Consider the following 16,420-nt stretch of genomic DNA (forward strand, 5'->3'; position numbering starts at 1 on the left):
ATAACTTGCCCAAGAGAACACAGTGAACAGTGAGGAAGGCAGGATCTGCGTCTTACTCTCCCTGAATGGAAAGCTCATGGCTGGACCAAAGGGTTTTAGTGATACTTGGGAGGAGCAGGGAATAGCATTAGAGACTAGGAGAAAGATGAAATACTGCTTCTATTTAAAGAAAGAACAAAAAGATCCCTTCCTTTCCAGAAACATGGGAGGCATAGCAAAGGGCACTCACTGGAGGCTGAGAGGGATGAGGAAATCAGCAAGGCTGGTCAACGATGCATGGCCTGCCTCCTGACCAGGCCCCGGGCTCCGGGCCACCAGGTCCCATGGACAGGGCCTGCTTTGATTGCACCATGGAAAGCCAGAATCAACACACACTTTCACCAAGCCAGAGCCCAAGGGCCCCCAGAGGCCTGACCTAAGCCCACAGTCATCGCTGCAAAGCAGAGCTGTCTTCAACTGACTAATTGTTCTTTCTTGCTTGGAGAGCTAGTTGGCTTTCTTTGGGCCTCATTTTTCCAAGACACTAGAAACCTGTTTCTCAATCTGTACTCCTCTAAGGCTAACGTCAAAAGTAGGGAGAGAATAGTGGCCTGCCACAGGCATCTGTTCCCAGGATCCAACCACCGTGTGGCCACAGAACACGGAACCTAACGCAGGACATGTCCAAAGCTCCCATGCTAAGATTCATTAGGCCGAAAGAAGCCCCTGAGCATCATGGGTCTCAGAGCTCTTGGGCAGGGTGGGGACAGGGGCTGGAGTGGAACGTGGCTGTGATTCTTCAGCTCCAGTGTCTGCCTCTTCCCCTCCATTGGCAAGATCCTTGGAGATCTTTTTTTATTATTTCTTTATGGAGATTAAGTGACTACATCGATTTCACCATACTGTGGCATAGTAACACTTTGCTAAAGTCACAAGCCCTTGTAACACCGTGATCAGCATCATTATCTTAATCTACAAAGCTTATGATCTTGAACAATAAAACTGTTTCTTACAAGTCGGGTGAGGCGTACATTTCTTCCCTTTCGTTTAGCGTCAGCTGTTCCCTCTTTCCCTCTTGTGCCTCCCTCCCATCACTGCCCTTGAGTTGCTTAGTTCACGTTCAGGGCAGCGGCTGGGCCCCTCTGCTGTATTTTTCACCCGCCCTCCACAGGGTCTTTGGAGATTGTAGCAGCAATAACTCTTCATGTAAACAGTCACCTCTGTTCTGCCTCTTCACCCTCACGGGAGAGCACGGTGCCTTGAGCAGGCTCGGGAATGGACAGACACGGATGAAGACTTTGGAAAAGTCACCGCGTGGACCTTCCATGACACAGAGTCAAAGAAGAAGGCAGGGTACACCCCCTTCCCCCGATACAGCAGAGGAGGTGAGGCCTGTGCAGCCCATTCCTAGACCAGGGCAGGTTCAACGAGAGGTAAGACAGAGCAGGGGCTTCAGGAGCCTGTGGATGAGTCAGGAAGCACTGAATGCTGGGAAGCGATTTCCTCAGATATTGCCCTGGATGGTAGAACATCTCCAGCTGGCTGCGTGGACTTTGCTCTTGGATGGGGATCTCTTCAGATTCTGGCACTTTCTAGGAAAACGTATCTTTGTCCTATTGCCAACCTATGACCTCCAGAGCTATTGGCAGAAAAGAGCACTGAAAACCAAAGGTGAGCACCCTACAGGGAGCCCACAGCCATACCAATGAGGAACGAGAGGCCAGGGGTAGACTTGCAGATCCCAACTAGGAGATCCCCCCCCCCCCCCGCCATTACCTCGAAGTCCAGGTAGTCCAGGAATGCCAGGCCTGCCTTCCTTCCCTTCATCACCCTGGTCACCTTTGGGTCCCGGTGGCCCTGGAAGGGGGAACACAGCAGCAAGGTTAGGGGACTGCTTCCCACACAGGGCCAGGACATCTGCAGAGGAAGCAAACGCTCCCTCTCCCCACACAGGGTCAGCATCCTGCTGTCCAGGCTCAGCCTCGGGGCCACCAAGGAAGGCTTTCTGGAAGCAGTGGCATTAAAGTGAGCGCTAGCGAAGGGAGAGGGCGAGGTTCTCTAGGAGCCGGACGTTTGTATCCCTCTCAGATGTGTGTGTTGAGGTTCTTACTCCGAGGGTCTCGGGAGGAGGTGGGGCTTTTGGAAAGGGATTTGGTTTAGATGAGGTCAGAAGGGTGGAGCCGGGCTGCTGGGATTAATGGCTTTAGAGAAGAGATTTTATAAGAAGGGAGCTCAGGCTGACACTTGCACTGGCTTTCCCTCCCTCCTCCCACCTCTCCTGTCTCCCTCTCCCTTTCTCTCTCTCTCTCTGTCTCTGTCTCTGTCTCTGTTTCTGTTTCTCTCTCTCTCCCCCCCCCTCTCTCTTCAGTAAATAATGACATGGTACACTCTGATCTCAGATTTCCAACCTCCCAAACTGGGGGAAAACAAATGTCTGTGGTTTAAGGATTTTGTTCCTGGGGCCCTGGGCCTGGCTAGGAATGGACAGGGGTCAGACAGGATGTGCAGCTGGAGGCCCAGTAGGTTAGAAAGCGGAGGTCTGGGAGGCCTGGCTTCAATGCTTGACCATGACTGAGTGCACGGGAAGTCACAGGAGTGGCAGCCCTCGCCCAGCGGCTCTCAGAAACCAACCTTCCTTCCCACAAGTGTGCAGCCAGAAATCTGAACCTGAGCCCAGGTTTCTCCTCCCCCACCTTCACCAACCTGGAACAAGGTTTTTGTGGTGGGGCTTGAACTGTGGGCCTGGGTCCTTGCTGTCCCGGGGCTCTTCAGCTCAAGGTGAGCACTCTACCACTTGAGCCACAGCACCACTGCCTCCCTCTTGTGAGGAAAAGAGTCTTTACAGTTGTGTATCATTATAAAGAACTCATACTGGAGTGTGGTGAGCCCTAATCCAATGACTGGTATCCTCAAAAGAGAAGTAAATAGAGAGCCCCAGCTCCATGAACGCCACGTGCCGACACAGGCAGACACGGGAGGGATGCATTTGCAGGCCAAGGGATGCTGGGGATTCCAGCAGCCATCAGAAGTTAGAAAGAGCAGAAAGGACCCTGCCTCAGAGCGCTCAGGGAGACAGGACCCTGTTCACACCTTGATTTTGGACTGGAAGACTTCAGAACTGTGGAGAATAAACGTCTGGTAGTTTTGGCCACCCGCGTGGTGCTCTGGTGGAGCAGCCTTTAGGAAACCCAAGCAGCACCATGACAGTGTCTTGCACAATACATATTTGATGAATGAATGAGTCTATGCGATCATACCAAACAACCAGGCCGCCAAGATCAAGATGTCCTGGTACATGCCAAAAGTTTGTATCGCCCTCAGCCTCTCACTAAAGCTGACAGATCTCTAATAATTCAATGGAATAAAAAGTGCTCAACATTTTTAAAAATTCACAAGTTTGAGAAGTAAAGCAAAGCAAAGCTTGACCTTTCTGATTCCAGTGTTTAGACCCCGTGAGGTGGTGAAAGATGTAAGCAGCAGAAGCCAGATGGAGGGAGTTAGAGAGCATGAATTGGAAGAGACGTTGTGACTCTGACACACATTTCTCTCTGTCTTTTGTCTCTGTCTCTGTCTGTCTCTTTCTCTCCTTCCTGGATATAGCTTCTTCTAATAAAGTAATTGGGCCAACGGATTGCAGATCCAAACTTCCAAAACTCAGACAAAATAAACCTTTTCTTTTTTACAAGCTGACTCTCGCCAATGTTTTGTCCCAGAGGCAGAAAGCTGATTAGCACAGACCCAGGGCACGGCTCTTCTGACCAAGGAGGGATGCAGTCCAGCGCAGGGCAGAGCCTCCACAGGGGGGCGGGGGAGGGGTGGAGATACTGTGGGAGTGAATATGGATGTGGAGTGGCTTGAGCTCAGGTCCTGGTCTGTGACAAGGAGAGAGAGATTTGTTTTCCCCATGCCTGGGAGTGAGGAGGAAGGGGACTCACAGGGCCTGGTAACCTTCAGCGGCAAGGTCACGCTGGCCTCACGCTGAAGCTTCATGCGAACTGTTAGAACATCAACACTTAGCCTTATTCTAAGGTGCAGCTGGAGTCGCTCTGCTGTCCTTGGGCAGCTAATCCAGTTAGAGGACGGTCTAAAGATCATCTTATAATGGTGTCTATAGATATTTCAACACAAGGAAGAGGTTGGCAGGGAGCTTGGCAGAGATGATAAGGGTTTAGCGGAGGCGCACATCTCTGGTGAGACAGGCCTGACTGCCAAGTGACCAGAACTGGGTGCTTCTGATATCACGGCGGCTGTCTCTGGGGGTGCAGCGGAGGCCGGGCTTGTATGCCCATGGCGCTGCTGTTCTCTCAGGGATCCAGGCTGGGAATCCCTTTCCTGCTCATCCTCTTTCCCACCATGCACATGCTCTCATGGAAGGCTGCGGTGCACAGTCCCTTTCATGTCTTTGCCTCCTCCCTCAGTCCACCACCCTCACTGGCCCCTGCCTTCTAAAGGCGCCTTGTGTTCAGTCTCTCTCTCCAACCCACGGTGTACACTGCTCTCTGATGAACATCCCCCAAATATGGAAACAAGCAAATGTGCTCGGAGCCCTGGGTGGCCCTCCCAGAGGGGGGCAGGGGGGCGCGGCCGCCATTCACAGATCCTGCAGGTCCTTCCCAGCCTCACCTCGCAATGTGGACTTGAGGCTTCCTGACACAGCCCCCCCTACCCCCCCAGTGTCCTCACACATCGGGCAGAGCATTTCTAGTCGCTCTGAGCCCCAGAGTCACCCTTAGGCCTCCCCCCTCCCCCGCTGCATGTCTTGGCACAGCATAGGTAGAGTGCCTAAACCTCACAGCCAGGGCGGGCCTGGGAGCTGGCTCCCAAGGGCAGGACCTTGAGCAGGCAGCCTCTGTGCACATGCCCGTGTGTCACCACCCCCACAGTGGCCCGGCCTGTGTGGACACTGGAGCCACCTCTCTGGCCCTGTGTCCCACACGGCTCTGGCGCACAATCAGGATTAGGAGGATGGCACCTTCTAACCGGATGAAGACCGGTGTCTGAGCATTTGGGAGCAGCCCTGAGAGGCCATCCTGGGGACCAGCCAATCAATAGAGGGAGAGGCAATCTTTTCCCCATCCTTGTTCCAGGATTTGGTGAGGGAGACGGTGTGAGCTGGAAGGGGAGGACAAATGACCAGGACAGCGATGAACCAGCCAAAGCCTGCAGTACACTGACCCAAATAAACACAACACCACGCCAGCCCAGGGCAGCTGACCAAGGGTGGAGGCCCAGAGCTGACTGCTAGACTTCCAGTTCCTAGGGCCCAGAGACATCTATTCCTTTAGAGCAGACGGAACTCTCCCTTTCCTTATTCGAGACACTGCTCTACCCTCAAGCAAGCAACAGAACCAGAACCAGAACCGCCAGCAACATCTCACAGCCAGGGAGACGGGGATCCCACAAGATGCAGGGACAGCGCTGGCTGTGGTCCTGGGGCCTCATGGGGGCAGGCTGGTACAGCAGTTCATTTCATTCTGTGCCCTCCACCATTTCAGGGTGGAGTCAGATGTGGAAGGGGAGAGTAGATGGTTAGAGCAGATGGGTCAGCAATCTCTTCCCACTCTAGTCTCCTGAGATTCTAGCAAGCTCACGTTCTGAGATTCTAGCAAGCTCATGTCCTGAGATTCTAGCAAGCTCATGTCCTGAGATTCTAGCAAGCTCACGTTCTGAGATTCTAGCAAGCTCACGTTCTGAGATTCTAGCAAGCTCATGTTCTGAATTCTAGCACTCACATCCTGAGATTCTAGCAAGCTCACGTTCTGGCACGCAGAGCCGTTGCACAGGGTGGGAAGGCCTGCCCCTGGCCTTCACTGAACCTTACTCCCCTGGCATATCTCCTCGCTCAGATAATCTAAGTTCTGCAACTTAGAAACCATAGAGGTTTGACCAGACCTGATGGAGGATGGAAATCCAAAGGAGAAATTAGAAAACCCTGCTGTGAATCTCCATGAAAAACAAACTGGAGACAAAACTCACAGAAAACTGCATAACTAAGAGACAATGGAAACCATTTGGGCCGGGTTCAGGGATAATGTAAATATACTCATGGTTGAAAAATACACACAATTGAATATTTGTGGATTCCAAGACAGAATAGAGCAGAGTAGGAGTGTGTGTGTGTGTGTGTGTGTGTGTGTGTGTGTGTGTGCACCTGAGCCCAAGGCCTTAGAATCATTTGAGCTGCCCCCTCCCCAGCCCTTTTACTTTTAGAGATAGCCCTCTTGAGATAGGGGCTAGCCAACTTTGCCCTGTCTGACTTTAAACTTTCAATCCTCCTACCTCTGCTTCCCATATCTGTCTGTCTGTCTGTCCATCTATCTGTTGATCTATTGATCTGTCTATCAGTCTCTGTCTGTATCTGTCTGTCTGCCTGTCTGTCTTACTATGGACAGGATTTCACCATGTAACCCAGGTTGGCCTCAGACTTGGCTCCTCCCATCTGTGCATCTCACTGATTGGGACTATAGCTTCGTACAACCATACCCAGTGGTTTATGCATAAAAGTAATAAAGTGTTAATTTGACATATATTCTGCCTAGATGCATACATCTTCCTAACAGCCTGGAAGGCCAGGTGTGACTTAGGAATTCTCCACTCCTTGGTGCTCCAGCCACGGAACACATAAGACAGGGGGAGCCCCTCTCTCCTCCTGCCTCTCTTCCCAGAGCTCCAAGATCTTGGAGACTACAGCAAGGTCGCGCTAAGCTCTGACTATTCATTTCCTAGCTTGCTACTCCTGGCCAAGAGTGGAGTCCATTCTCTGACTTAGAAGGTTTGCTCAAGGGGCTTAGCAGTGGCCAGAAAGTTCCAGAGTGCTGCAGGGCAAGACTAAACGTGGGGATGGGTTGTCACTTGGGGATGGGGCCTTGGGAGGACCTGAGCGGGAGCAGCCAGGAGGCAGCGTCCTGGGCCGGGCGCCTTTTGCCGAGGTCGCCTCACCTTTGGCCAGGGAGATGTTCCTGAGGGCGATGGAGTGCTCCCAGTCCTTGAGGCGCAGGTCCTCCGTCACCACGTTGAGCATGGCCAGCTCCTGCTTGAGCTGCAGCTCCAGGTCCAAGTGCACCCTGCGCATGCGGCGCGCGTCCTCGCTGGCGTTGCTCACCAGCACCTGCAGGTCCCGCAGCCGCGTGCCGTGCAGCGCCACGTCGTAGGACAGGCTGCGGTTGAGGCCGTGCAGCGCGCCCCCCACGTCGGCCAGCTCCTCGCCCAGGACCCCCACCCGGTGTGCCAGCCCGTCCAGCAGGCCCGCGTGACGCCGCAGCAGCAGCTGGCTGCGGTTGCTGTCCACCTGCAGCTGGTACAGCTCCAGCTGCGTCCAGTCGCCCTGCTGGCCCGTGCGGTCCCGCAGCAGGGCCACGGCCTGCTCGGCCTGCGCGGCCCTGGCGCGCAGGGCCCACAGCGCACCCTCCAGCCGCTGCACGGCACCCGCCAGCAGCTGCAGCGCGTCCGTCTGGTTCTGCAGCGCCTCCTGTGCGCTCCACACCTGCTCTGCCAGGTCGGCCTGCAGCGGGGCCTGCAGCAGCCGCAGCTGCAAGTCCCGGAAGCTCTCGTTGAGCCGGTTCACATGGCGAGTCAGCGCCTTCAGGTCGTCAGGGTGGCTGCGGGGCCTGGACACTGCAGAGGGGGAGGCAGAGGACAGGAGAAGAGAGAGAGAGGTGAGGAAGGAAGGGCCGGGCAAGCCTGGCGTGCAGCAGGTGCTCGGTAAATGCCAGTGAAGGAAGAGCAGAGGAGGCTGTTTCATTAGATCCCAGACTCTGCGCTGACTAAAGCCCACAGGACCCCAAAGCTGTCCACACAGTAAGATCACCTGGACAGGTGTCTCACCCAGCAGGAGCTCTATAACTCGAGCCACACCTCCGGGCCGCCTGTGAAAACTATAACTGAGTTGATCTGGAATGCAACCTAGGGTCTGAAACTATTAAAAGACCCCACAATAATCCCAAGGTACAGACAAGTTGATCTGCTACACCGATCTATCTAGCCAGGCCTGGGTTCAGCGGTCCAAATGAAACTGCCACTTTTGGACGTTGGAAGTGGTTGGGTACGGGCAGTTTTATGTGGTTCAATTTAAGATTCTGGCTGCTTAGTTGGGCTTCCATGAGCTCGTACCTATAAGCCTAGCTACTCAGTGGGCTGAGATCTGAGGATCTTAGTTCAAAACCAACCCAGGCAGGAAAGACTATGAGACCCTTACCTCCAATTATCTCACCAAAGAGCCAAAAGTGGAGCTGTGTCTCAAGTGGTAAGACAACGGTCTTGAGTGGGAAAAGCTAAAGGACAGTGCTGAGGCTCACGCGCGTGCACACACACGCACACACACACACACACACACACACACACACACACACACCCAAGACACACTGAATGCTATGAACCCTCAGCTTCAGGAGGAGGCTACTGGCCATGGTCTGAAAGTGCTTGGAAAAGAAATCTGTCCTGGGAATCATCCCAACCAGAGCAAGATCACAGTGCTTATCCCATGGCCTCTGGAGTTCCATGTCCCTCCGTCCGGCTGCAGCCTGGGCCCCCCCCCCCCCCGAGCAGATGGAAACTTTGCCCTCCCACTCTCCTCCTTCGTCCCCTGTTTTCCACAGCAAACAATCCATCCAGTGACTCCCCGCTCTTGCCTCTTGGAGCGAGATCCTTTCCTTGGTTATAAAACAGCTGCATCACAACACTAAGAGGCAGACACGAATCCCTCGACTCCGGCATCCCTGTGCTGCCTGGGAGATGGGAACTGGCACCGCCCAGGTGCTGGCATGGCCAGCCACGCTTGCTTCTCCACCTGGCTCTCCACACTAGGGAAGTCCAGTCCGGCCAGTCTGGGGGAGGGGCAGGAGTGAGTCGTGTTGGAGGCAGGAAAAGATAAGACTCAGAGAGAAGTCTGTCTTCACCACCTTGGAACCCGAGAACCTGGAACTTAGTATGAAACTTGTTGAAACAATGAGAGCATTTGGACAGAGTAAGTTCTCAGGCAGAACTTCACCATGAAAGGGGGAATTAGGTTTGTGAGGGTTCTTGTGGAGGCCTGAGGCTGTGGTCCAGCAGGGAGGCCTGTGGATATACACAGCAGGGGCTCTACCGCCCTGCCCCGTCCCCCGGGGAGACGTAAGTCACTCCAGACCAGATTCTGGGGTACAGAGATCTGGACAGAGCCTCAGAGCTGCTGCTTCTTCCCATTTAGAGCTTTAACCCCAGAAGCACATGCCACCACGCGGTCACCCAGATCCTGCTTCTATCAGTCTCTCTACATCCACTTAGTGCTCACCTTTGGAATGTTTTGCATCCAGTTCTGACTTGAAGTTGGGAGTTTCCACCCAAGAGATCCTATCTTTGGTAGGATTTTGTTATTTTTTTCTAAGAATTTTCTCTCAGAATTTCATAGACACCTCTCCCATCCATAACCTATGATAGCTTTTCTGGTTTAAATGTGCAGTTCTTTAATTCATTTTCTTTCAAAACCTCTATGCATGCCACTGGCCATTTTCTGCACAGTCTATTTTCCAACCTTGCCTTAGAGATGCTCCCCTTCCTGGTTGTCTTCTTCCGGCTCCTCCTGGTCTGTCCATTCCTCATCAAGGGGTCCCAAGCCACTCTGTCCTCTGTGTCCTTGGAATTCAATCCAGCCCTCGGCACCTGCCAGCTCCTGGGCCCTTCTTTCAGTCCAGGAAATGGGGCTGAAACTGTGTCCAGCTGCCATTCGGTCCTCCTTCCCACATGGTCTCTGTGGCTCGTTGATTGTAGCTCTTTACCCGATCACTCTGAGTGCAAGTCCACACAGAAGAAAGAAACGTTCTTCCACACCTCCACCACCTCCAACAGAGAGCACTGGTTTGTTTTTCATTGTCATTCTCTAGCTCCATCCAGTCTTTACAATTTCATTTCTGGGTTTTTCTTTCTCCACCTCATGTTATGATTATTTCTCAAACATTTTTTTCCACCCTTCTCCCTGTCTTTTATAATTTTGATGACTGTATAAGTGTCTCTCAAGGGACTTGCTATAATTTAGCCATTCTTGGAACTGTGGGATCTTGTTTTTAAACATCGTAAATACATACTGACATATTTTCTTCTTTTTAAAAAAGTTTTTCCTAGCAATAAATTCCAAGAAGTTGGGTTAGTAGGTCAAAGGTGTCGACATTTTTACAACTCAAAATCCCCAGCCAAATTACTTCCTTCAAATTATGCTAATTTATATTTATATTGCAGATTTTTAAGGGTGCCAATTTCAATCCATCCTCATTTCATCTAGTATTACAATTTTCCTAGTGTTAATTTCTAGTTGTGTTTGTGTGTGGGGGGGTGTGCACATGCTTGTGTGCCAGTATTGGAGCTTTAACTAGGCCTCTTATCACTCAAGGCTCATGTTCTACCATTTGAGTCAAAGCTCCACTTCTGGCATTTTGTTGGTTAATTGAAGATAAAGGTTTCATGCACTTTTCTGCCAGGACTGGCTTCAAATTATGATCCTCAGATCTTAGCCTATGAGTCGCTAGGATTACAGGTGTAAATGGTGCCTTTCTTAGTGTTTATTTCATAGATATAAAAATTGTACCCGATTTTTAGTGCAACTCTGTTTAAGAACAGGCAGTGGATCAGCTCACTGTAGTGAGCCAGACAGGTTAGGTTCCTGGACGGTCAGATCACTGTTAGGAGGCGAATATTCTTGGGGCCTCCTCTTGTGCTCCCTGAGCCTAGAGCAGCCTCTGTCCTTAGGGATCATTTACGCACTCCAGAGTGAATTATCTCCCTCCGACAGTCACCCAGTGTTCTCTGCTCACATCCTCCCCTCCCTTCCCCTCCCCTATAATTCCTTCCAGATGCCGGCTGTCCACAGCACGGAACAGTTCTTGAGTGTGACTCTCTTAATTCATGTTTATGCAAACACTTCATTTATCTCTTTGCCTGGCATATCTACTTTTCACGTGTTTTAATTATTCTTTAACTTTCATATTTTCACAAAGGGGAAAATAAATGATCGCATCAGTATCACAGCGGCATTTCCTCTGTCCTCATTGTGCACCAAGCACTGTCCTCAGAGCTTTCCACATGAACACAACACGTCTCCAGACAAGCCTATGGGGTAAGAACGAGTCCTTCAAGTGGCATTAAGTGTCCTCATTTGCAAATGAGGAAACGGAGGCACGCAGAAGCTAAGTAACTCATAGGGCCACACTGCCAGAAGACTGGCGCTGGAACTTTGAGGTTTGGTGTCTGAATTCCTGGCTGGAAGCTGTGGCTCCAGTGGTACTGCACCAGCCTGAGTGAAAAAGCCAAGCTAGAGTGTGAGGGCCAAGAGTGTGAGTTCAAGTCTCAGCCCAGCTGCACACACAAATCCAAGAACAAAAACAGAGTCCCCAGCCTGAATAACTCTGTCAAATGCTACAAGTGTGGGAGGTAGAGAACAAACTTGGTGCGGTCAGGGATATGGAATATCTTTTGAAGGTCGTGAGCTCTCAGGCACAACCTTACCTCCCTGGGCTCAGGGTGCTGGGTAGGAATCATATAGAATTCAACTACAGATTCCAGCTTAGTATTGACTGCTGGATCCTAATCAGCATGTAATGTAAGTTTGTGATCATGTAAGACTACTGTATGAGCACTGCCTCGGGCTGAGGCAGGGAGCGGTGATTTGCCCACACAGGGTTCATGCAAACTGCTCATGGGAACACAGCCTTCCCATCGCACCCTACCTGCATCCTCATCTGCAGGTGAAGCTGGGTGCTCCACATGTGATCTGAGCAGCCAGATGTCTCCCCCAGACATAATAGTCATACCTTTAATGCAAGCAAGGTATGTGTGTGCCCATGTGCATGGGTGTGTGTGTGTGTGTGTGTGTGCAAGGCAAAAGGCTTTACATTCTCTTTGATGGTTAGTGACCTAAGCCTCAGACATTGGTTAATATGCATCTTTGTAGAGAAATTCACATTACACAGGGCTCTGGTGGCTCATACCTGTAATCCTACCTATTCAGGATACAGAAATCAGAGGCTTACAGTTTGAAGATAGAAAGTCTGGATAAAAAAGTCTGTGAGACTCTTATCTCCAATTAGACAGGCTCAATTAGACAGTGGCTCAAGTGGTAGAGTGCCAATTGTGAGTGAAAAAGTTGAGTAAGAGTGAAAGGCACTGAATACAAGTCCCAGTACTGATATGGAGGGTAGGACGGAAGGAAGGAAGGAGGGAAGGAAGGAAGGAAGGAGGGAAGGAAAGGAGGGAAGGAGGGAGGGAGGGGAGAAGAAGGGAAAGAGGGAAGAAGGGAAAGAAGGAAAGGAAGGAAAGAGGAAAAAACCCACATTCACTGTTTCACTTAATTTCTAATGTACCTTCTCTTGGGAAACAGGCAGGACAAGAGTTCCTAATGCTGAGAACTGGAGACTCTGGAACACCAGGAGAGTGCCTAAACAATGAAATAAGGATGAGCATGGACTAGGACCCTGTCTCCAGGCCTACTCTGAGATAGATGGATGCCTTACTCCAAGTAGGCCAGGCAGGGAAGAAGGTGACTTTATTAAACGCCACTGTCCGCCAAGCTCCGTTTTCCTGTCTCCCAGCAGCCTGGGGAAGTAGGGCGCATCATGCTCATTATCAGCTGTCCGTTATCAGCCGCGGACGAAGGGAGTGCCGCAGAGGAGGCCAGCACGAGAAGCCTGGCGCAGCTGCCCCTTTCTAAGGGAGTCTGTGGGAACCCGTGGCGCCAAGCACCCCGAAACACCCCGGATCCCCTCATGGCCGTCCTGACCCTGAAGTGCAGGAGAGAGCCAGGCTCTCCTGGTGCCTGTGAGGACGGTCACACAGGCCTGAGCATGGCTTAGGGTCTCACTGTCCGCCTCGGGAACCTGGAGAAACATTCACCTCTGTGCATGCCAGTGAAGCCCTATGGAACAATGGAGCCTGGCCTGCCCACCGCCCCCGGGATGGGGTCTTAGCTTCCTGGTGCCACTAGCTACTCCCCTGTGCCTGTGCAGTGAGGATTCAGAGTGTCTGGATGTGTGAGGTTGTAGGAGGAACCCAGGGGACTAAAAGGCCCCCTCCCCTCCCCCATTGTCCCTGTGCCAGAAGAATAGTAAAAGCAAATAAAAACTACCACAACAGTCAAGAGAGACCACAGAAGCCAGGAGCCTGTTTTTATGGACAAAGAACCTTGCATTTGGGCTGTGTACCAGATCCTGCCAATGACAAAGCTGGGCCTGAGAAACGCAACCATTGTTGTCTTGTCTGGATGTGGACCCTGGATTTCTGTGTTCTCCCGGGGGTTGGGAAAGGATCTCTCAGGCTAAAAGACAGAATGTATTCTTCCAAGACATCACACAGAGTGAAGTGGTGGTGGTGAAGGGGGTGCTTTGCAATCTATAATGTAAATATAAATTTGTGTAACTTTTGGGAAGTTATTTGGCTGGGATTTTTGAGAGTCATAAAAGTGTCTACACCTTGTGACCTACTAATCCAACTTCTGGGAAATTACTGTTAGGGAAAAAAAAACACATCAAACGATGGAGAAATCTTTCAGTATTTATTCTCTCTGGCCGCAAACGAGTTCACCATAAAGGAATGGGCGAATTACAGAGTGTCCTTGTGCGGTGTGGAATGGGCCTCCAGGCTTCATGCCCTGCACACGCACTATCACCAAAAGTGGGTTTGGCCAATAGTCAGTGAGTCACTGAACATGCTACTCAATGAAGCCACTATAAACCCCGGAAGGCTGATAGCTGCACGGTGGCATACCAGAGCTCCTAGCCCATTCCTGCCTGTGTCGAGCCATGAATCTCTTCATCTCTACTAGTAATGTCCTTTTGAATATACCAGTAGCCATGTTTCCCCAAGTTCTGTGAGTCACTCTAGTAAGTTCATCAGACCTAAGGAGGGGTTCCTTGGAACCCTAGTTTGGAACCAGAAAGTCACAAATAAGGGTAAAAAAAAAACCAGGGCTGGCGATTGGCACTAGAGAGAAGGGGATGGTCCTGGCCGGTGTTGCTCAAGTAGAGGAAGGAACTGCACCCCCAAACCAGCTACTCAATGGAGAAGTTGAAAGGGCAAATCAGGAGTTTACAAAGAGAAGAGGATGGGGTGCTCAGTGGGAGGTCCGAGCATAATGGGGGCCCATTGAAAACGGAAGAAGACAGATGATGGAGAAGCTTTTAGCTGAGCATCTTTTTCTTCTTCCTCCTCCTCCTCCCCTGTTCCCTCCTCCTCCTCCTCTTCCTCCTTCCTTTCTCCCTCCTTCCCTTCCTCCTACTCTTCCTCCCCCTCTTCCTCCCCTTCCCTTCCTCCCCCTCTTTCTCTCCTTCCCCTCCTCCTCCTCCTCCCCCTCTTCCTCCCCTTCTTCCTTCCCTTCTTCCTCCCCCTCCCTCCCCTTCCTCCTTCTCCTCCTTCTCCTCTTCCTCCTCCTCCTCCTTCCTATTGTTTTAAGAAACACACGTTGCTCCAGCTCAGCAGGATACACTGCAGGCTGAGCTGGGCTGCTCCTCCATACCAGTGACCCCACCAGCCCCTGCACAGAAGCAGAAGGAAAGTGGAACTGAAGCCCAGGGCACCCACACTCCCTGTTGACAAAGAGGCTGGACAGACTCTGCCTTTGCACAGGTGGTCTGCGCTGTTGAGTGCAGTGGAATCTGCACACCCCCTTGCTGTCTGTCCAGAAGCCACGTGTCAATATGGCACCCTGTCTGCCCACCTGGGCTGACCTTTGTCCATCCAGAGACTGGTGAGGCTCTCTCAGTAAGCAACGAAGATGGCCAAATCTAGGCCCAACACACGAGCAAAGGATAGGGATGTCTCCCCCACTGGTGGGTGGTGGTTTGGCCACATCCCAGGTACCCATTGTCTCCAAATAGAGTCTGTCCTTGGCACACTGGTGAGAACACATTGTGAGCCAGAGGACGCCCTGCATGCACACTGGGTGGCCGCCAGCTGGCATCACAGACACCGTATTAGGATGGCCACTCAGAACTTCAAAGGGAGACAACCACACCAATGTGTTTAGCCTTCTCCCCAGAGACAGGACTGGATACTCTGTGTCCTCGAAAGACAGTTGCCTATCAGTGGTCCAAGCACGGAAACTTTCTGATAACTTGTTGCCGATTACTGTGAAAATGGGATCCAAGATGAATTATGAATCACAAGCCTCCTATTGAGCTGAGTCCTGAATTCCCATATTGGGGGCTCCACTGTCTGAAATTACCTCCAGTAGTGCTAAGGAACCGAGTTTTTTGACAGAGCATGTATGGTCAGATAGCAAAGTGACATTTCAAAACAAACATTTAGACCAAGAGCATGTCTGACACAGAACCCTGGACCTCACAGGTGACCAGTGAATAGTTATCAAATGTGCAGGCAAGTGACTGAAAATGGAGTGTCATGAGATAGAAAAGACTCATCTCTTCCTGGAAAAAAACAGACTTGGACTAGAAGGGCTGCTTTGACAGGTCTTGGACTGTGCCTAGCATGTTCTCAGATCATCTTTTGTTCTAGCCAGGGCTGCAGCTACAGAGTCTTGGTAGGTGCTGCCTGGGAGCAGTGCTCTCCAGCTTTATTCCTGATCTCTTGCTTTGGTGCCCAGTAAATCCATCCATCACGACTAACCCCTTGGAGAATCCTGAGCAGTGGAGGCAGGACTTGGAGAATGATGCCCTCCCAAAACAGACTGTGGATTTTACAATCAGCTTCTTTGCTGAGGTGAAGGAGGCTGCAGTGAAGACCAACTAAAAGGCCATATCCTTGCCTTGGTTTAGCTCCTTCCTGATTTCAGCACCCCAAGTGCCCACTCCTGCTTCTTGAGGTCGCTTCTCACAGTCGGCCACTAAGGCCCTGTGGCAGACCCTGATTCCACAGAAATCCCAGGCAGGGACGGGACACATGCCTGCCTCCCCAGGCACTAACTGGCAGCCTCCTGTGCATCTTCCTCTTGTCTTTTGACATTTTTACATCCTGACTCCCCATTGCTCCATAAGACCACAAGTAGGTCTGAATCTAGGCTACCCATTTGTTCCTGCATGCATTAAATATGTCATCCATGGATGTGAGGGACTCACACACTATACAGATCTGACTGCTGGTGAATACAGAACAGTTTAAAATATAAGTTCTCTGGGTGAGGCTGTGGCTCAAATAGTATGTGCCTGCCTATCAAGTTCAAGGCCCTGAATGAAGACAGCAGTGCCACTGGGGGCTGTAAGCAGCAGAGGGACAAGTTCTTCATCACATGGTTTGTGAGGGGGGTAGGGAAAGAAACTATATCAAAAGAAAGAAGTTAGCTTGGTACACATGGCTCATGTCTGCAATCCTAGCTATTCAGGAGGCTGAGATCTGAGGATCTTGGCTTAAAGCCAGTCTAGGCAGAAAAGTCTAGGAGACTCTTATCTCCAGTTAACCACCAGAAAACTAGAAGTGGAGCTGTAGCTCAAATTGGTAGAGTGCTAGCCCTGGCCACAAAAGTTCAGGG

At 51.4% G+C, this 16,420-nt stretch overlaps 1 protein-coding gene across 1 annotated transcript in view; it reads right to left on the minus strand.

Moving 5' to 3' along the window:
- Scara5 (scavenger receptor class A, member 5) overlaps positions 1 to 16,420 on the minus strand; it is a 78,659-nt gene that overhangs the window by 25,426 nt on the left and 36,813 nt on the right. Inside the window, exons 4-5 of the mRNA XM_013024224.1 lie at positions 6,919 to 7,593; positions 1,756 to 1,836 (exon numbers count right to left, since the gene is read on the minus strand). Coding sequence (XP_012879678.1) covers positions 1,756 to 1,836; positions 6,919 to 7,593 — 756 coding nt within the window. The remainder of the gene's footprint in view (positions 1 to 1,755; positions 1,837 to 6,918; positions 7,594 to 16,420) is intronic.

Source organism: Dipodomys ordii, unplaced genomic scaffold (genome assembly GCF_000151885.1).
Source record: "Dipodomys ordii isolate 6190 unplaced genomic scaffold, Dord_2.0 Scaffold74, whole genome shotgun sequence".
NCBI classification, from domain to species: Eukaryota; Metazoa; Chordata; class Mammalia; order Rodentia; family Heteromyidae; genus Dipodomys; species Dipodomys ordii.